Source organism: Myotis yumanensis, unplaced genomic scaffold (assembly GCF_028538775.1).
Source record: "Myotis yumanensis isolate MYYU_CA2020_CCGP unplaced genomic scaffold, mMyoYum1.0.hap1 SCAF_23, whole genome shotgun sequence".
In the NCBI taxonomy this organism is placed as follows: domain Eukaryota; kingdom Metazoa; phylum Chordata; class Mammalia; order Chiroptera; family Vespertilionidae; genus Myotis; species Myotis yumanensis.
In genome coordinates this window covers 3,793,692-3,813,087 of record NW_027223774.1, presented here as the reverse complement: position 1 = coordinate 3,813,087, position 19,396 = coordinate 3,793,692, and the positions used below count along the sequence as shown (strand labels likewise).

General features: G+C 62.1%; 3 protein-coding genes across 4 annotated transcripts in view; 1 reads left to right on the top strand and 2 right to left on the bottom strand.

The window, feature by feature from the left end:
* Positions 1–1,473: 1,473 nt before the first annotated feature.
* LENG8 (leukocyte receptor cluster member 8) lies at positions 1,474–12,870 on the top strand. 2 transcript variants are annotated; one of them, XM_070402383.1, is made up of 15 exons: positions 1,474–1,582; positions 3,547–3,639; positions 4,371–4,542; positions 4,849–4,950; positions 5,537–5,647; positions 6,373–6,625; positions 6,797–6,938; positions 7,156–7,344; positions 7,515–7,790; positions 7,868–8,008; positions 8,129–8,414; positions 8,824–8,925; positions 9,014–9,082; positions 9,181–9,518; positions 11,624–12,870. In XM_070402383.1, the coding sequence occupies exons 2-15, from the start codon at positions 3,602–3,604 to the stop codon at positions 11,784–11,786; spliced, it is 2,382 nt and encodes a 793-aa protein (XP_070258484.1). In that variant the 5' UTR covers positions 1,474–1,582; positions 3,547–3,601; the 3' UTR covers positions 11,787–12,870. The 2 variants fall into 2 exon arrangements, with proteins under 2 accessions (XP_070258484.1, XP_070258485.1); XM_070402384.1 differs by lacking the exon at positions 5,537–5,647.
* LENG9 (leukocyte receptor cluster member 9) lies at positions 12,609–14,622 on the bottom strand. Its single transcript, XM_070402389.1, has one exon. It carries the CDS (start codon positions 14,487–14,489, stop codon positions 12,957–12,959), a length of 1,533 nt encoding a protein of 510 aa, XP_070258490.1. The 5' UTR covers positions 14,490–14,622; the 3' UTR covers positions 12,609–12,956.
* A 656-nt stretch (positions 14,623–15,278) lies between these two features.
* The window catches only part of CDC42EP5 (CDC42 effector protein 5), a 5,727-nt gene continuing 1,609 nt past the window's right edge, over positions 15,279–19,396 (bottom strand). The window contains 2 exon segments of the mRNA XM_070402412.1: positions 15,279–15,566; positions 15,568–15,801. Coding sequence (XP_070258513.1) covers positions 15,339–15,566; positions 15,568–15,801 — 462 coding nt within the window. The 3' untranslated portion in view covers positions 15,279–15,338.

Sequence of the window (19,396 nt, the reverse complement as noted above, 5' to 3'; positions counted from 1 at the left end):
TCGATTCTGGCCAAGGGTATGTACCTTGGTAGCGGGCACATCCCCAGTAGGGGGTGCGCAGGAGGCAGCTGATCGATGTTTCTCTCTCATCAATGTTTCTAACTCTCTATCCCTCTCCCTTCCTCTCTGTAAAAACCAATAAAATATATTAAAAAAAAATAAAAGGCAGAGGTTAAGAGAGGAGGGGCTTATAAGGGTGGAACTCCGGTCAAAGCAGGTTAGGGCGGAACCTTTGGCTCTTTCGGGAAATTGTTCAAAATAAATAAATAAGTAAATAAATAAATAAAAGGCAGAGATTGCAGGCTTAGGGGGAAAAGAAAGATCCGACTCGATGCTGGGTACAAGAACCCACCTTAAATACAGGGAAGACAAACTAAAGGGACGCTAAATACTGAATACACTGTGGTCCCCTGGGTTGGACTCAGTGACACATTAGTGGGAAAGGTGGCGACATTCACATGAAGTCTGCGGTCTAGTGAATAGCCAAGTGCCAACGTGGGCTTCTTAGTTGTGACAGATCCTACAGTCACAGGAGGTGAGGGCATCGGGGCCCTGCACCCCCCCCCGCCCCAGCCTTTCTGTGAATCTACAATTATTCTAATGGCAACCACCGGAGACGCAGGGATCAAAGGGAACGCGCAGAATAGCAAAACCTGGGGAGGAAGCCGCCTTGGAATGCTGCTCCGCCACCTGCTGTCGCTGCCAGGGGGACCCGTCCTGCACCCGGACGGGGTGATTTTATCCGGGTCCTGGAGGGAAACACTTGCAAGTTTCGTTACGAGAAGTTTAAAAAAAAAATAGGCCTGTTTACAGAGATGGTGCAAACACTCCTCAGCCTCCATCAGCGGCCTCGCGGACCTGCTACCTGCCATAACCGGCCACCTGCCCCCTTGTACGGGCCTGCTACCTGTCCCCCCTGTACGGACCGGCTACCTGTCCCCCTCTACGGGCCTGCCTCTTCACCAGGACCCCACACCTGTATTTTGCCGTCCCCACTCTCTGCCCACCTAAGCCGGGCTTGTCTCCAAGCGTGGGACCCGCCATCCCCTCTGCCGGACGCGCCGTTCCGTTTCAGGGACTAAGGGCGCTTCCATTTCCGGTGGGGCCTGTGTTCACCCCTTTTTGCGCTCGTCACTCCCTTCCCCAGGCTCCCCCATGCCTGGACGGCGGGCAGTCCCACAAGTCCCAGCCACCCTGGTTTATGTCTACAATCGGAATAGTAAATGGCTACCACGAACGCAGCCAAAACTCGGCTAAAGGACGAACGCAACGCCCAACCCGGTCGCGCGTGTCCCCTCGGGGCCACCGTCCCCACCCCGTCTTCCGGCTTGTCAGGAGAGCCCGCCCGCTGAGTGCGTAGGCGGGAGGGCGGGCTCAAAGCCCAGAGCGCGACGCCCATTGGCTGTGAAGGGTCGCCTGGGGGGGGCGGGGCGGGACGAGGCCTGCGGCTGACGTCATGACGCCGCGCTCCGAACGTCGAAGCTCAAGGAAGACCGGAGTCAGCCAGCTCGCGAGCCTCCCCTCGGAGGTGGTGTTGTCGCCTTAGCCCGCAGCTGCCGAGGCCCCGGAGCGAACGGCGGAGGTGGGTGTGAGGGGCGGGGAGCCGGCGGGCGGGTCGGCGCGGCGTCTGCTTCCGGCCTCACGCCCCGCGGGGCCCTGAGGCCTTGGTGGCTGTCACCTCAACGGACGCGGCGCGCGAGCGTCCACAGGGTGTGGCGGCGCGGGCGGCACTGCGCCTGCGCGGGCGGGTGGGGCGCGCGGCGGCGCACCCTGCGGCCCGTGCTGTGTCCCTCGCCGCTGCCCGCCGGTCGCTTGGAATTCCTGGGCCCCCGGCGCCCCTTATCTCCTATTGGCTGGGCGGTGCCACGGAGACGACAGCGTTGTCCGGGCGACGGGGGGAGACCCTGGCGCCGGAACGCGGTGCGCACTCGCGGCGCGGCCGGGGCGGTGGCTCGCGGGCCAGGTGCGGGGGTCGGGCTGGTTCTTCCTCCTCCTTCCCCCCCGCCCCGTCCCCCCCGAATCTGCCCGGTGCCTCGGCCTTTTACACCTGCCCAGGACCCTCCCCCCGGGCCCCGCCGGGCCTTCCCGCATCCTCCTTCCGGGGCCGCCCGCCTTCTGTTTCCCCTTTAAGACTTTCCCCAGGGCCGTCCCCTCACTTTTGTAGGATTTCCGGGTTCTCCAGCCGGATTCGCCTTGGAGCTCACCGTCCTTGTCAATTATTCCTTCGGGTTTAGGACCCCCCTCCCCGCCCCCAAGTCCTTGCCCCCCCCAAGACACCCATTCACTTCCTTGTATCCTCCCCACCCGACCCTTACCTTCCGAAAGGGCTCCGGCACCCCGCGGCTTTCTCTGCTCACCCCACCTCCTCCCCGCAGGCCCACCCCTCCCTCTAGGTCGGGAGCCTTCGGGAACCTTTCTGAAGTCAATCAATCAATCAATCTCTCTCTCTCTCTCTCTCTCTCTCTCTCTCCCTCTCTCCTCTTAAGGTGGGTGGGGAGCGTCCAGTCCGAGGGCCCCGACATCATCTGGTCTGGCCCTGCCGAGGCGTGAGGGTGTGTGAATTAATGTCTGACCCATTTTTAAGCTGATGGTTTTGTATGGGCCTCGACTGTTGTTACAAACGTCCAGCTGTCCCCGGGCAGGAAGGGGGTTCCCCACCCCTGTGCTCAGCTGTCTGGGAAGCCATTGCCTCACGGTGACATTCCCCCCGGGCACCCTGGGCTTCTCCAGAAACCCCCCTTTCCGCTGTGTTTTCTTTTCTTCCCCCTTCCCTTTCCTTTCTTTTCTTTTCCCCTCTGTGTTTTGCTGGAGGCTGGGTCAGACGCTGCCCTCTTGACCCAGTTCTCCCAGCCCGGAGGGTGCCCTCTCTCTCCCGCTGCTGCTCAGGAATTCACAGAGTCCGCCCTCACCCTTGGCCAGGCCCCCACCCCGCCCTCTGACCTCCCCCTGTCTCGGGGTGCCCCTCCTCCTTCCCTTTCATAGGGGTTTCAGATCCTGCTCCTTCCCTCTGGGGAATCCCCTCGCTTTCCACCCAGAGCCCTGCAGGGAGGCCAGCCCCCCTCCCACCCCCCCCCACAGTGGCCCTTTGGTCCCACACTCTGCCCCGGGGCTCCCCTCTCACACTCCCCTTCCTGCCTGGCTTCCCTGAGTCCATCTGCTTCTCTCCCCCACTTTGTGACGTTTCTTTTGCTGCTGCTTGAGTCTCCCCGAACGCAGTGGTTCTCAACCTGTGGGTCCCGACCCCTTTGGGGGTCGAACGACCCTTTCACAGGGGTCGCCGAAGACCCTCGGAAAACACATATATGATTACATATTGTTTTTGTGATGAGTCACTATGCTTTAATTATGTTCAATTTGTAACAATGAAAGTACATCCTGCATATCAGATATTTACATGATGATTCATAACAGTAGCAACATTAGTTATGAAGTAGCAACGAGAATAATGTTATGGTTGGGGGTCATCACCACATGAGGAACTGTATGAAAGGGTCACGGCATCAGGAAGGTTGAGAACCACTGCCCTAACGGATCCTTTTCTCGCAGACGGTGAAAAAGCAATCTGGCTCCCGAGGTCCCCCCCTTACACCCCAGGGTCCAGATGGCGGCCAATGTGGGTGATCAGCGTGGAACCGACTGGTTAGTGGGCTAGAGGGACAGAGGGGGTGGGGGGGGGGGGTGGCAAGAGGAGCGAGCCCCAGCGTCCTCCTCCTCCTCGGGGTAGGGCCTTGGACGGCACCCCTGGGGGTCAGGGCAGGGCTGGCCCCCTGACCGCAGAGTGAGGGAGCCTGGGCTGCCTGTGGGGTGTCAAGCCTTCAGAGCCCTCACTTGCCACAGTCCAGTGCTGGTTTGCAGATCGCGATGCTTCGTTCAGTGAACCGATTGGGGGCAACCTCCAGCACTCAGCTGCTATCTTCTTGCAAATTCCTTATTTTTTTTCTAAAACTGTGTGATTATAATCTGCTGAGTGGGGTGTTGTCAGAAAGAATTCCTTATTTTTTCCAAAACAGTGTGATTATAGCCTGCGGAGTGGGGTGGTGTCGGGCAGAATTCATTGTTCCTAGACCACTTAGACCTGCCAGGCACCAGGTCCCGTGTTCAGGTCTGCAGGTTGTAGTGCTTTGTTCGCTTTATGTTTAACAACTGCTGTGCACCAGGCCCTGCACAAGTCTCTTAGGTAGGGAATCTCCTTGACTCCACACAGAAAACCGACACAGAAACGGGGTGTCAGCACGTCCTAGATTGGGGCATTTAGGCTGCAGGAGCCAGTGCGGGACCTGTGATCCCACAGGGTGGGTGGTGGCCTTTCCCCCCCCCGCTCCCCCCCCCCCACGCAGTCGGTTCAGCAGCCGGCTCTGTGCGCTCCACAGGTCCTCCCAGTACAGCATGGTGGCCGGGGCGGGCAGGGAGAACGGCATGGAGACGCCCATGCACGAGAACCCGGAGTGGGAGAAGGCCCGCCAGGCCCTGGCCAGCATCAGCAAGGCGGGCGCTGCCGGCAGCTCCAAGGCCAGCAGCAACGGGCCTGTGGCCGGCTCACAGGTGAGGAGGCCACACGGCCTGGGCACCCCCGTGGGGGGGGTCGCTGGGGGCGGGACAGCTTGGTACCCTCTCGGGTCACCGCGTCAGGGTGCTCCCAGAGTGGGGGAGGCAAGGGCTGTTCGGCGAAGTGCCCAGGGTGCCAGTGTCCCCACCCCCGAGGTGCCTGAGTCTGAGGGCAGAGGCTGGCTCTGTGGAGAGACGGCCCCAGTGCTGTTCCTGGGCAGTTACCCTGCTTCCTGGTTAAGGGGGCCGTGGCCCGTGGGCTCCTGCTGCCCAGGCTGACGGCGTGTGGGCCTCTCCCCACAGTATGTGTCTCAGGCGGAAGCCTCGGCGTTGCAGCAGCAGCAGTACTACCAGTGGTACCAGCAGTACAGCTACGCCTACCCCTACAGCTACTACTACCCCGTGGTGAGTGCCCCCTCCCCGTCCCCGTCCCCGTCCCCGCCCCCGTGGCACTCCAGGTCCCCGCCCCGCCCTCCCTGTGCTCACTGCACAGGACCTCCATCTGCCCACACCACGGCCACGGGCGCTGCGGCCACTGTGCTTCCTGCGTCCTCCCTCGCCCCCCAGAGGGCGCCTTTCTCTGAGGAGCTTTGTTATTGAAAGGCGTACGCCCTGCCCTCCGCTCTGCTGCTCTCCTTGGCCTCTTCTTTCACAGCACTGATTGCTGGGCGGTTACGTGTGTCTGCAGCCGCGTGTACCTTGAGTGCCAGCTTCACTCGGGCATGGGTTGTCCAGGGTCCCACTTAGAGGAGCTGGCACAGCAGTTACTGTGGAATAGGGAAAGAATTCTGAGAGCGAGCGCAAGTGGGATATAGGCTTGCTAGAGGTTTTAATTTTATTTAACACTTTCCTTAATGTGAGAGAATTTGGTGCATTTATGTGGTAGAGAAGCAGAGGGGTGAGTGACGAGGGGAGGGTCAGGACTGTTGGCTGCTGAGCAGCAGGAGGAGGGGAGCCGGCCTGCCACTCACCCTCCTCCCTGCCTGTGCAGAGCATGTACCAGGGCTACGGCTCCCCCTCCCAGTACGGGATGGCCGGCTCCTACGGCTCAGCCACACCCCAGCAGCCAGCAGCCCCCCAGCACCAAGGCACTCTGAACCAGGTAACGCCCAGCCCGTGTCTGTGTCAGGTTCCGGCTGGGGATGTAGTTTGTGAGTTTTGTTGAGCCACCCGCCTCCTGCCCAGCAAGTCCTGCTTTGAGAATGAAGAGGGCAGAGCAGAGGTTTTGAAACCAGGATGGGTTTGGGGCTTAGCAAGGCCAGGGCCTGGGCTGTTGGGGTGATGGTGGGGGCAGTCTGTAGTGTGGCAGCTTATCTGTGCGTTCCCCCTGCATGTGCACCTGTGCACAGCCGCACACATGACCTGGCCTTGCACTTACATGCACCTTGGCGGAGTGGTGGGGCTAGTGCAGGGAGGCGAGGGATCTGGGTTGGAATCCCAGCACCCCCTCTGGGGTGTGAGTACAGTTCTGTGACCTGCTGCTCAGCCAGCTCAGTGAGAATGGTGACTGGCTTAATACAGAGCTGCTAGGAGTGTGTAATCATGTGTGCGCCATGGCTGATACGGTACACGTGCTCAGACCATAACCACTATGGGGGGAGGCGGGGGAGGCGGGGGCGGGGGGAGGCTGCTGCCACTTACCAGCTGGGGCCATGGGAAAGCAATGTCTGAGCCCGTCTTCCCGCCTTCTCAGCCCGTGGAAGGGTGGTTAGGAGACCCCGTTCCCCAGGGGAGGGTCATGGCCGGGCTGAAAGCTGAGGGATGTGACCTGAGTGTGAGAGCAGCCAGAGGCTCTGCTCCCGCCCTCAGCGCCACTTCCTCCCACAGCCCCCCGTCCCCGGCATGGATGACGGTATGTCCTACCAGGCCCCTCCCCAGCAGCTGCCAGCAGCTCAGCCCCCTCAACCCTCCAACCCCTCGCATGGGGCTCACGCTCTGAACAGCGGCCCCCAGCCTGGGACAACGCCAGCCACACAGCACAGCCAGGCGGGGCCCACCTCGGGCCAGGCCTACGGGCAGCACACGTACACCGAGCCGGCCAAGCCCAAGAAGGGCCAGCAGCTGTGGAACCGCATGAAGCGTAAGTGGGCAGCGCAGGGAAGCCAGGGCACGGGCTGGACCTCAGCCTCGGCAGGGGGCACGGGGTGCAGGGATTGTCCCAAGGCCTCGGGGGGCTGCCTGGAGCTGGGCCTGCCATTCCAGGAGTCTGGGGTAGGCCTAACTCCAGCTTTCGCTGCTCCCCCACCCCCAGCGGCTCCTGGCACTGGTGGTCTCAAGTTCAACATTCAGAAGCGGCCCTTTGCTGTCACCAACCAGAACTTCAGCTCCACCTCGGAGGGCCAGCACAGCGGCTTCGGCCCCCAGCCCAACCCCGAGAAGGCCCAGAACCACAGGTGATGGCCCTTGCCTGGTACTCGGCATCCGAGGACGCCAGGCAGGCCCTGCTGCTCCAGAGGGCGGTGGCTCCCTCGGGGTTGCCGTGAGCGTTAAACGGGAGGAAAGAAACGCTGGAGTCGTGCCTCCTGTGCGCCAGCTCACGGAGCGGCGGTGGTGACAGGCTTTGCCGGAGTGGGTGCTCCCAGCTGAGTGCCCACTTCCACCCTTGTGCAGGGGGAGCCTGTCCGGGAAGCCAGACGACTGGCCGCAGGACATGAAGGAGTATGTGGAGCGCTGCTTCACGGCCTGCGAGTCAGAAGAGGACAAGGACCGCACGGAGAAGCTGCTCAAGGAGGTGCTGCAGGCCCGGCTCCAGGATGGCTCGGCCTATACCATCGACTGGAGCCGGGAGCCTCTGCCCGGGTGAGTCCAGCCTGGAGACGAGGCCAGGGCTGCCTGGGTGCTGGGTGGGGCCCAGGGTGGAGCTGAGGCCCGTGGAGGCAGGTGGGTGAATCACCAGGGTGGAGTGTCCCTGGGGCAGATGGCCGGTTGGGTGGGAGGTGTGGGTTGGTGATGTCCTGCTCTGTCCTCAGGCTGACTCGGGACACTGTGGCAGAGAGCCCCAAGAAGAAGCGGTGGGAGGCCCCCAGCAGCCTTCACCCTCCCAGGGGGGCAGGCGCCACGACCAGGGGCGGGGGTGCCCAGTCACAGCGAGGGACGCCAGGGGCTGGGGGTGCTGGCCGAGCGCGGGGCAGCTTTGCCAAGTTTGGCAACCGCAATGTGTTCATGAAGGACCACAGCTCCTCCTCCAGCACAGAATCCCGTTCCCGCTCCTCCTCCCGGTCCCCGACCCGCCACTTCCGCCGCAGGTGGGTGCAGGCTCCAGGCGGGGGTGGGCCTGCGGGGGAGCGAGCTCGGGCCTCACCTTCCTGCTTCTTCCACACAGTGACTCCCACTCGGACTCGGACAGTTCCTACTCAGGGAATGAGTGTCAGCCTGTGGGCCGCAGGAACCCGCCCCCCAAAGGCCGAGGCGGTCGGGGGGCCCACATGGATCGGGGCCGAGGCAGGGCGCAGCGAGGGAAGAGGTGAGTGAGCCTCTGAGTGGGTGACCAGGGAGGGAGCTGTGCCCTTGGACCGCGTAGCAGAGGCCTGGTGGTGCTCGATGCCCGTCTCCTTCACCGGCCCTCCCCTCCCCTCCCCCCAAGGCATGATCTAGCGCCCACCAAGCGCAACCGCAAGAGGATGGCGGCGCTGGAGTGTGAGGACCCCGAGCGTGAGCTGAAGAAGCAGAAGCGGGCAGCCCGCTTCCAGCACGGACATTCCCGCCGCCTGCGCCTCGAGCCCCTGGTGCTGCAGGTGGGCGGCCTGGAGAGCAGCGGGGGCGACCCCGACTGGCAGGAGCTGCAGATCGTGGGCACCTGCCCTGACATCACCAAGCACTACCTGCGTCTCACCTGCGCCCCCGACCCGTCCACGGTGCGCCCTGTGGCGGTGAGTGCTGGGAAGGGCAGGGCCTGGCTGGCCGGGTGGGCACTCGAGGGTGAACTGAGCACAGCTTGTGCCTCTGAGCCCTGAGTCCCAAGCACACGGCCTTGTCGGGGGACTTGCCAGGCCTCTGGGCCTCCGGGTCCTACTCGAGATGGGACAAAGGACCCCAGTCCTCACAGGCCCAGGAACAAGGCTGTGAGTGTTCGTGTCCCGGGTGCGCGCAGGCCGGGCGCTGACGTGGGACAGGGCCCAGGAGCTCTCCCGCAGTCTGTGGGTTCTTCCTCACGCGTGGCCACTCGGCGGGTTTGATGCTGCAGCCTTCATTTCAGACACCGAGTTAGCGGGGCTTAACGGGGTTTGGAGTGTCCCTGCTCTGCCTGCCTGTCACTGAGCTCCATGTGTGGCCTTCCAGGTCTTGAAGAAATCACTGTGCATGGTCAAGTCCCAATGGAAAGAGAAGCAGGACTATGCCTTCGCCTGCGAGCAGATGAAGTCCATCCGGCAGGACCTGACGGTGAGGGGCTGGGGCTGGGTGACGGGGACTAGGGGTGCGGGGTGCGTCCCGCCCTGCTCTGGCCTGACTCCTCTCCTTGCTGCCCCAGGTGCAAGGCGTGCGCACCGAATTCACCGTGGAGGTGTACGAGACGCACGCCCGCATCGCCTTGGAGAAGGTGAGTGGGCTGCCGGGCTGCCTCCGGGCTGCTCCCGGGCTCCTCCCGGGCTTTCTCCCCAGCCTCACTCTGCTCCTCCTCGCCCTGCCGCCCACCAGGGTGACCACGAGGAGTTCAACCAGTGCCAGACGCAGCTCAAGTCACTGTATGCGGAGAGCCTGCCCGGCAACGTGGGTGAGTTCACCGCCTACCGCATCCTCTACTACATCTTCACCAACAACTCGGGAGACATCACCACGGAGCTGGCCTACCTGACGCGGGAGCTGAAGACGGACCCTTGTGTGGCCCACGCCTTGGCCCTGAGGGCAGCCTGGGCTCTGGGCAACTACCACCGCTTCTTCCGGCTCTACAGCCACGCGCCCTGTATGTCTGGCTACCTCATAGACAAGTTTGTGGACCGGGAGCGCAAAGCCGCCCTCAAGGCCATGATCAAAACGTATGTTCAGTGGAGCTCCCCCGTCCCCCCCTTCCCCCTCCATTCCTGGCGAGCAGGCCTCTAGCTCCAGTCCCGGTCTGTCCTGGCCCCTTCTCCCTGTCTCGTCCTCTCTCCCTGTCGTCCTCTCTCCCTGTCTCATCCTCTCTCCCTGTCTCGTCCTCTCTCCCTGTCTCGTCCTCCTCTGCTGTCCCCCCTGCTCCCCTTTGCTCGGCCCTCCCTCTGGCCCTCTTCCACCATTCTTTGTTTCCGTTCCGGGGTCCCTCCACCCCCTGCGGGTTTTCTTCCCACTCACATCACCTGGGACCCTGGCTGGTCAGCTCTGGGCTTCCTGCCTTCGAGGCCTCTGTCTGCCTTTCTCCCGTGGCTCTCCTGCCACAGCTCTCGCTCTAGAGACAAACTAGAAAACACGGCCCTGCTCTTGGCAGCTTCTGGTCCGACGGGACAGGGCCCCATTCCCACTTGACTTGAGTCTTTTGCGGGCACCAGATGTTAGGGAAACGGGCGAGATGCCGGGCAGGCTGGGCTGTTCCCCAGCCGTTGGGTGCGCCCGCCACGTGCTCGAGAGCGAGGGACATGTTCTAGGGCAGCGAGTCTCCTGGGAGACAGGGACGTGTCAGGAGGTGCCTTTTGTTGTCACGGCTGTCACAGCCGGGGCTGCTGCTGGCCTGTGGCGGGTAGAGTCCAGGATGCTGCTGACCAGCCCACAGTGCCTGGCGCCCCACAGCACTAATGGGGCCCGCTGTCGGCCTCTCCGAGGGTGAGGGCCCTGCTTGGGTTGGTGGTGCGAGGGCCTTGAACGCCATGTCTGTTAGCTTTCGATCCATGTGGATGGTTTGGAGCCTGGGACAGGACGTTCGAACTGAAGGTTAGGGACACTCTAGGGCAGCGGTTCTCAACCTGTGAGTCGAGACGCCTTTGGGGGGGCGGGTGGTCGAACAGCCCTTTCACAGGGGCCGTCTAAATACATCCTGCCTATCAGATATTTACATTACGATTCATAACAGTAGCAACATTACAGTTATGAAGTTGCAACGAAAATAATTTTATGGTTGGGTCACAACATGAGGAACTGTATTAAAGGGTCGGCATTAGGAAGGTTGAGCACCACTGCTCTAGGGCCACGGACAGAGGGGGACATGGGCAGAAACGGGGTGAGGATGCACAGGAGCTGCCTACTGGCAAGTGCGTCCACCCTCTGCAGCCCGACAGGCCCCTGCGGGGAGCTCCCGGGCTTCCTCCAGCTCAGGTAGCGGGGCCGGGACTCCTCCTTGTTAGTGTGTGTGCTTGGCCGAGGTGAGAGGGGCCTGGCCTGGCACTGGTACTGCCTTTCCTTGGCAGACAGGTCCCTGCAGGCTGGCCAGGAGGCCAGCTCGGGGGGGGCAGCAGGCTCTCCTGGGCTCCATGGACAGCAGGGCTGGGGCCACACGTGGGCTTGGGGCAAGGCCCATTCCGAGTTCTTTGAGCCACTAGTGTCCGAGGTGACACGGGGGTGGTTTGTGAGGGTGGATGACTCAGCCTACAGGCGAGGGTTCACTCAGGCAGCGAGCACTTAGACAGCTGCTTCCAGGCGCAGGCCCCGTGCTCAACAAGTAGTGTCTCTTGTGACAACCAGAATTCCCTGTGTGGGATGTGTAGGAAGTGCTGGCTGACACCTGTGCCCAGGGCATCCCTGAGGCGCTCAGACCCAGGGTTGGGGTCCCGTGAGGGCCGGGCCCCCAGAGTAGCAGTCAACCCTCCCGTCCCGTGCCTGTCCCCATGGGCCATCTGCCTGGCCCCTGCCCTCGGCCACAGTGGCCCTCTTCTGAGGGACTGCTCAGGCCTGGGAGCAGTGGAAGAGCCGGTGAGGCCCTTCCCTCCCCCTCCTTCCTGGCCTCCCGCACAGGTAAGTGAGGGTAATGGGGGCACAACTGGGGTGGGGGCTGTCAGCCCCATATCTGGGCCCCCCAAGCTCCAGAGGTGGGGAGGTGGGTGAGGGGTGGGTACCAGAGGTCAGCAGGTAATGTGCTGAGGAAATCCTTTGGGTGTCGAAAGGGGGGCACCCACTCCCTGCTCGTGGGGCCCCTGCCCGCCGCCCGCCTCATCACATTCTCCTCTTGTTTCCGTAGCTTCCGCCCTGCGCTGCCAGTCTCCTACCTGCAGGCCGAGCTGGCCTTCGAGGGCGAGGCCGCCTGCCGGGCCTTCCTAGAGCCCCTAGGCCTGGCCTACACGGGCCCGGACAACACCAGCATCGACTGCCGCCTCAGCCTGGCGCAGCTGTCCGCCTTCTGAGCACCGCGCCACGGGGGTGGGGGGCAGGGCTGCGGCCCCCACGCCACCTCTGCAGATTTTGTTTTTGAGCCATGGACTTGGGTTGTAAATTAATTGTGGGGAGTGAGCTCCAGGAAGAGCCACCATCCCTGCCCCCGTTTTCCTACCGGGGAGTCTGTACAGAGATTTTTCTACGTTTTTATTTTTGCCTCAGAGGGATGGGATGGGGAGGAGGGGGGCAGCCGAGGGTTGGGGGCTTGGTCTGTCCACACTGCACCTCTACTAATGCTGTCTCAGTGTTTTCTCTCTCTCTCTCTCGAGCTCGTACTCCAGTACCAACTCGGCACCCTGGCCCATCTCATGCCAGGGGGCCAGCAGAAGAAGACAGGCCGCTCCGCCCGTGCCCGCTGCGGCGGGGGCACCAGCACGCTGCCCGCCGCTCCTCGCTCGTCGCCCATCTGCCTACCTCACCACAGACTCTTGTTGCCCAGCCCTCCGGGGCCTCAGTGCTCGGGGCGCGGGGGGCCGCAGAGACTGTGTCTTGCCCTCGGCTCCCGCCCCAGAAACGCCATCGCCACACCAGGCCACCAGCAGATCCACGTTGCCACCTGCACTGAAGACTCCGGAGGCCATCGCGGGACCTCACCGGCCGGGCCGCCTCGTCTGCAGTTGTATTAAGTTGTCTCGTGTCCCCTCCTCCTGCCACCCCAGTGTCTCTTCTAGTTTTTTTTCCCCTTCCCTCCCTCTTCCCCCCCCTGCTCCCTCCTCCCTTGGTTCAGCACAGGTAAACGGTTCCCCTCCCCGCCTTCATGGATCACCAGCTCACGTCACATTTCCTTCTCGTTTCTTTTTGTGTGTTTATTTAAGTTATTTTCCCTCCTTCCTCCCCTTTTCTTTTCCCCTCCCTCCCTCTTCTGCCATGTAATTGGAGGTTGTGCAATGAGTTTGCAAACAGCTGGACTGTCAGGCTGCTTTTTTTCCAGATATTCCTTCTCTGCCTCCCCTCCCCTCCTCTCCCTCCCCCTTTCTTTCCTTCATTCTTTCTTTGGATCACTGAGCACTTGTGGAAGCTTGAGAGAAACCACAATTAAAGAGAGAGAGCGAGCGTGTGCTTTGTCCCTCCTGCTTGGACTGGCTCTCCTCCGTGTTTGGCCCTGAGATCCGGTTTGTCTACCCAGAGGTCTGGGGCCGTCACCCCAGGGGGATCTCGGCCAGGGGCTGGTAGCTGTCCCCTGCCCTCCCCATGCGGCACAGCCAGAGCTGTCTCAGGAGCTGGCTCCCCAGCTCCTGCCCTGGGCTGGGCCCAGGCACGGGGAGGTGGCCTTGAGAGCCCCGGGGGACCTTGGCCAGCGTGAGGTGGGGGTGCAGCCCCCCTTGGGGCTGTAGCACTCTGAGCCCTTCAGCCTCCAGCCTCTGGCTCAGCACTTGGGCCATGTTTTCCAGGGACGGGGAGGGTGGTGCACAGAGCACATGGGGGCCCAGGAGCACCAGCTGCTTAAACGTCACCTGTGGGGGTACCTGCAGTCCCGGATCTGAGAGGGCGCGTTTCAGCGCGCTGACCGCAGCCGCTGTCTCGCCAGGGCCCCCCAGCCTCAGCAGGGCCAGCGTCAGGTGCAGGGCCTGGGGGGGCACCAGGAAAGCAGCGCACGATGGCGCAGACCTGACCAGCTCTTCCTGGGCCTTGGCCACCCCCGCCTGCAGCACGGGCTCTGTCACCATGAGGGCCACAAAGTGCGTGGGCCGAGGCTGGCGAGGGGCTGTGGCCCTGGCCGCGGTGGCCTCTCCTCCAGCTTCGGGCCAGGCCCCAGTACCCCACTCCACTTGACACCCCTCTTTCGTCTCGGAAAAGTCATCCGGGGGCTGCCCTGGAACCACCACGGTCTGCGCCTCTCTGGTCCCGGCTTTGGCGGCCGGCTTCAGCGCCCTTTCTGGCCCCATCCGTGGGGAAGCGGGGCTGCCGGCCCCGCCCAGCTCCTGGGCCTTCACCTTAGTCCCTAACAGCACCGGGCTCCTGGCTTCCGCTTCGTGGCCTGTCCCAGGCGGCTGTCCGAGCCCTCCTGCTGGGGCGCCAGACGGGGGCGCAGCCGCGCAGTCCTGTGCTTCTCGGGTCCCAGATGTGTCCTCGACTCCATGCTCATCCCCGCTGTCGGGCGCCTCTCTGGTTCCGGGCGCGTGCGCGTCCGTGTCATCCCGCACTTCTCCATCCCCGAGGACGTCCCCTCCGTCGAGCGCGTCCAGGATGGTGGGCCCGCGGCCCTCCGCGGAGCCGGAGCCAAAGACGTGGTCGGTGCGCGAGTCGCGATCCCACACGATGCGGCCGCGGAAGCGGAAGTAGCGGACGCGGTGCTGCGGCACGGCCAGCGAGCCGGGCCCGAGCGCCGCCAGCGGCTCGTCCCAGCAGAAGGCGCCGAAGGGCTCCTCCACCACGCCCAGGAAGCGGTCGGTGTAGCCCACCGCGAAGTCGGCGGGGTCCAGGCGCGGGTCCCAGCGGATGCGCTGGATGACGGCCGCGGCGGTGCGCAGCGGCGGCTTTTTGGCCCCGGCCTCGGCCCCTGCCCCGGCCCCGCCTCTAGGCTGCGTCGGCGTCGGATCCCCGGGGTGGGGCTGGCGGCAGCGGGCGCCGAAGCGGCAACGGCCCTCTAGGAAGAAGCGGCAGGCCGCCGGCGGCGGGGCCTCCGCGGCGGGAGACTCCAGGGTCGATGCGGGCTCTCCGGCCGCCGCCATAGGAACCCGGGCGGTGACCCGACTGTGTCGTCAGCGGCGGTCGCTCCGACCGCGCCCCGACCCGGGAAGCCCGCCCTCGCGCGCCAGGGACTCTGACTCAGGCCCACGTGGGTCCGCCCCACGGCGTCACCTGGAGTCTGTCCCCACCCCCCTCCGCGGTTTACAGGTGCGGCCCCGCCGCCCGCCCCAACCTTCCACCGGTGCAGCACCTCCCGCCCGGGCCCGCGCCGCGCGCCCTGGCCCCCGGCTACTGGTTACCTGTACGGCTCCGCCTCTCGAAATCCTAGGTGAGCCCGACTCCGCCCGGCTAATGCGTGCACGTGCCGTCCCGCCTCCCCGGGCCGGGCTGGATGAGCCTGCTCCGGCCCCGCCTCGGGATCCGCCTGTGTGGCCCCGCCCTCCGGTCGCGTCCTCCGCGGGCGCAGGGACCGCCAGGCGTCTGCAAGATCAAACTTCGTAGCTCAGATTTGACGCCGCTGCCGTCCTCGCATTCGAACCAACGCACCTGGGAAGGACAGGGGGCCTCCTCCAGGGACCGCGCCTTTTTCCCTGCGGCTCGCCCAGCAAGGGCCGCTGCACCCCGCCCCGCAGCTGGAGGGAGTCAGGCCGCCCCGGGCCCGCAGCGGCGCTGTCAACAGGACGAATGAATGGGCCTGTGGGCGGGGCCACGTCAAGTGACGGGTCCGGTCTCCGCGGTACCGGAGCCGCAGGTGACACACCTGACTCTTAAAGGCGCCGGGACCCCCTCACCCTCTGCCCAGGTGCACAGTGAAGAGACAGAGGCGGGCGCAGACCTTAGTCGTTTATGTATAAAGAAGTGGGGTGCGGGAAGGCAGGGGAGCCGGGAGCCTACAGGCCGATGACGTCGTCCAGCTCGAGGTCAGCGCTGGGGCGGCAGCGAGCCCTGGGGTGCTGCGCCCCGGAGCCCGGGTCCGCGTCGGGCTTGGCGGCAGCGGCCCCCGGACGCTCCGCGTCCATGACGCCCAGCACCGCGTCCAGCATCGAGGGGCCCAGATCCAGGTGGAAGGACAGCAGCGGGTCGGCGGGCGCGGGGCGCGCGGAGGGCGGGCGGCGGGGGCTGGGGCACGGCGGGCGGCGGCGCGGAGCGCGGGGCCCCCGCGGGAGGCGCGCGGGGCTCGGGGGGCGGCCCCCCGCCGTGGCGGCTCAGGAACGAGGTGTCCCCGAAGGCGTCGCCCCCGCGCCCCACGTGCAGCGTGTGCCGGAAGTCGCCGAGCGGCGCGGAGATGGAGAGGGCGCCGCGCTCTGGCCGCTTCTTGGGCTGCGCGGGGCCCAGCTGCTTCAGCACCGGCATCTGCGGGGGAGGAGGGGGGGGGTCAGAGGGGCCTCTGTCTAGAGGGGATCCCTGTAGGTAAGAGCCGCACCCCCAGCGCTGGGTCTAGCCAGCAGCTCCCAGGACGCCTCCCATGAGACAGGATAATGGTGCGGGGATTGCTCCCATTTTACAGATGGGGAAAACTGAGGCTCCGTGAGGCCCGAGGTCGCAGCTGCTTGAGTCACATCTCACTCAGCCCTGGGTCTGCCCGTGACCACCACGCGGTGCTGATTCCAGTGAGAACAAACATGTGAGGTGCCTGGAGGCCAGGCAATGAGCCACCCTCGGGGGTGCTCCCCAAACTTGGCAAAAATCCCAGCTCCTCACACATGGGGGTCCCCGAACCCAGGGCTGACAGCGCCCGTGGAGACAGCAGGCACGGAGCCTGGGGCCCACACGCTTCCGGAGGCCGGGGAAAACGTTGACCTGTTTTATTTATTTTTAAAATGTCCGGATTATATTTGTGTTTATACCAACGCAGTCGCTAAATACAAGTTCATCTCTAAGGAAGGGGCTTGCCTGAAGATGCTAACTGGGAATTCTAACCTTTTATAGGGCAGGCCTGGGAATCTGCATCGAGGCACAGTGTATCCTGATGAAAATGATTTGAGTTTGAAAGAGACAATATAGCCCCGGCTGGTTAGGTTCAGTGGATATGGCTTCGGCCTGGGGACTGAAAGGTCCCAGGGTCGATTCCAGTCAAGGGCATGTACCTTGGCTGCGGGCACATCCCCAGTGGGGGCTGTGCAGGAGGCAGCTGATAGATGTTTCTAACTCTCTATCCCTCTCCCTTCCTCTCTGTAAAAAATCAATAAAATATATTTTTAAAAAAATAGTGATTGTGATATAAATGTAGTTATTTTTTTAAAAAAGAGACAATATAATGTCCCACTTTTTGTAAGATAACGACGATAAAGCAAACTGTTTTACGTTACAAGATCGGCCCAATGGCATGAATTGGAGGCGGGCAGCGCATACACTGAAAGCGAGGTGTCCCCTGGCCACGTGGACACTCAGGGTTCATGTTACAGGGAAATGCCTGCCAACCTTTGCCCACATCCTGCAGCCGGGCTGCTGTTGTGGGACTTCTGGGAGGGCCTTCGATGACCTCGGCCTTTGTGCTAACCGTCCGTTCTGACGAAGGCTCTATTTGAACGGAGGCCCCACCCTTTGCCAGCTGCAGGTCTTGGGATCTGTGATGTGGCGGGAATCTCTCCGTTTCCTTTCTGTAAAATGGATGAAACATCACCAGCTCCCTCCCAGGGCACAAGGAAAACCTCAAAGAACACGACATGGAAAACTGTATTTGCAAGGCTGCCGGCCCATTGGTAGTGCTAAGTGTTGGGGGGGTTGGGGGGGGGGGGGAAGGGCTAGGTATGTGTCCGTCCCCAGCCATCACGGAGGAACAAGATTTATAGGTTTGATCGAGTCCTTTGAGAAAAGCAAAGAAGCCGGCATTGCTCTTTCAGTAGCGAGCACTCTGGGACATACCAGCGATCGGGTGGAGGAAAAGTTAAGGCCGGAAGAACTTAAAATTGTGGTAGATGGACGTGCGTGAGAACTGCCCTCTACCCTTCTCTCTCTCTCTCTCTCTCTCTCTCTCTCTCTCTCTCTCTCTCTCTCTCTCTCTCTCTCCATTTATTTCTCTGGGAGAACCAGTCTTGATTCACCACCTCAGCTATGTTTCTCAGACTTCTCTGACCTCAATCTAGACGAATAAACATTTTTATTGCAACCTGTGCAAACAACCACCCCTCCTCCCCCTCTGTCAGCTGCGTGAGTGGAAAAAAACACAACACAAGATTTACTGTTAAAACACACTAAGCACTGGAATATTTTCAATTCTAACCTTTTTTTTTTTTTTTTTTTTAAATGCTGACCTCCGCTCACGAATGCATCTCAATTCACAGTTTCAAAGACAAAATCCTTGCCCCGGCCAGGTGGCTCAGTTGGTTGGAGCATCATCCTGTACCCCAAAAGGTGGCGGGTTCGATTCCCAGGCAGGGCACACACCTAGGTTGTGGGCTCCATCCCCAGTTGGGGTGCATTCGAAGCAACTGGCGTTTCTCTCACACATCAATGTTTCTCTCTCTCCCTTTCGGTCTAAAATCAATTTAAAAAAATCCTCTCTCTGGGTGCCCAGTATTACTCAGAAAGCCAACTGCCCCGGTTTGGATCAGCCTGTGTGTGCCCTTTGCTGTGTGGCTTTGGACAAGTGACTTAACCTTTCTGACTTCATGTCCTCGGCTTGAAAATGGAATGATACTCAGAGTCTCCCTGCAAGGACAGGCGCGCTGTGGGCCATGAACTTAGCACAGTGCCCAGCAGGCACACAGTGAACGCTCAGTATGTGCTCAGGGCAGCCCCACCTCGGATCACTGCCCGACAAGGAAGCAGACGGGCCTCAGAGAGAGGAGGTGACTCGCCCAAGATCACAAAGCCAGCTCCGTGGGGCTCCAGAGTCCAGAGCAACCGCCTCGACTGCCTCTAGCCCCTAGCTCCGATGCCTCCCCGGGCAGCTCTCGGCCACTGCTTCTCCCTGCCCGGCCCTAGCTGGCCCTGCACCCCACCCTCCCATGGCCCCATCACCACCATTTTTTCCAGGTCTTCGTTTCTGACCGCAAACACACCTGGGCTGCTATTTCCTTTCTGTGGGGCCCGGAACCCACTTCCCCAACCCTAAACCTTCCTCGACACAGCAGAAAGACAGGGAGCAGAAGGCCCGGGTGCAAGGGGTGGTCGCAAGGTACTCTCGCGATGCTGAGGATGTCTTTCCCAAGCACTTATTCTGGGCCAGGAGGGCCCCCCAGATGGACCAAGTCCCGTGATCCTCACATCATCCCACCCCGGGGAGACCGCTGTCATCTTGTCTGCTTTACAGCTGTGGAGGCCGAGGCTGGGGGGGGGGGGGGGGGTGCCTGGCCCTGCGTCACACAGCAGCAATGTCGAGGGCTGCGTTTGGGTGTCAGCGGGCGGACTGCAGAGCTAAGGGTGACAGGAGATTGCTGACAGCTGCCAGAGGATGGGGCGGGCTGCGAGCTTCCCGGTGGAAAAAATGATGTTTTGATTTGATATAAAGGCCAGGGATTTCCTATACCCTCAACTGTGGTTGTTTGGTTCCCCTTCTTTTTCCTTTTTCCTTTTTTCCATTCCAGATGAGAACAATCACAGAAATGGCTTTTCTGGGTATGTTTGTGTTTTGTTTTTTTTTGGTTAATCCTCACCCGAGGCTATTTTCTCCGTTGCTTTTTTATTTTATTATTAATTTTCAGAAAGAGTGGGAGGGGAAGGGGAGAGACAGAGAAAAACATCGATGTGAGAGAGACACATCGATTGGTTGCCTCCCACTTGCGCCCTGACCAGGGCCCGGGATCAAGCCTGCAACCCAGGTAAGTGCCCTTGACTTAGAATCGAACCCGGGACCCTTCAGTCCACCGGCTGGTGCTCTATCCACTGAGCCACACCGGCTAGGGCTGTTTTTGGTTTTTAATGCCACCTCTCCTCCTCCTACCAGCTCTGAAACCTCGGGGTGAAGTCCTTCCAATTCTCTAAGCTTCCTGTTCTCTTTTCGTAA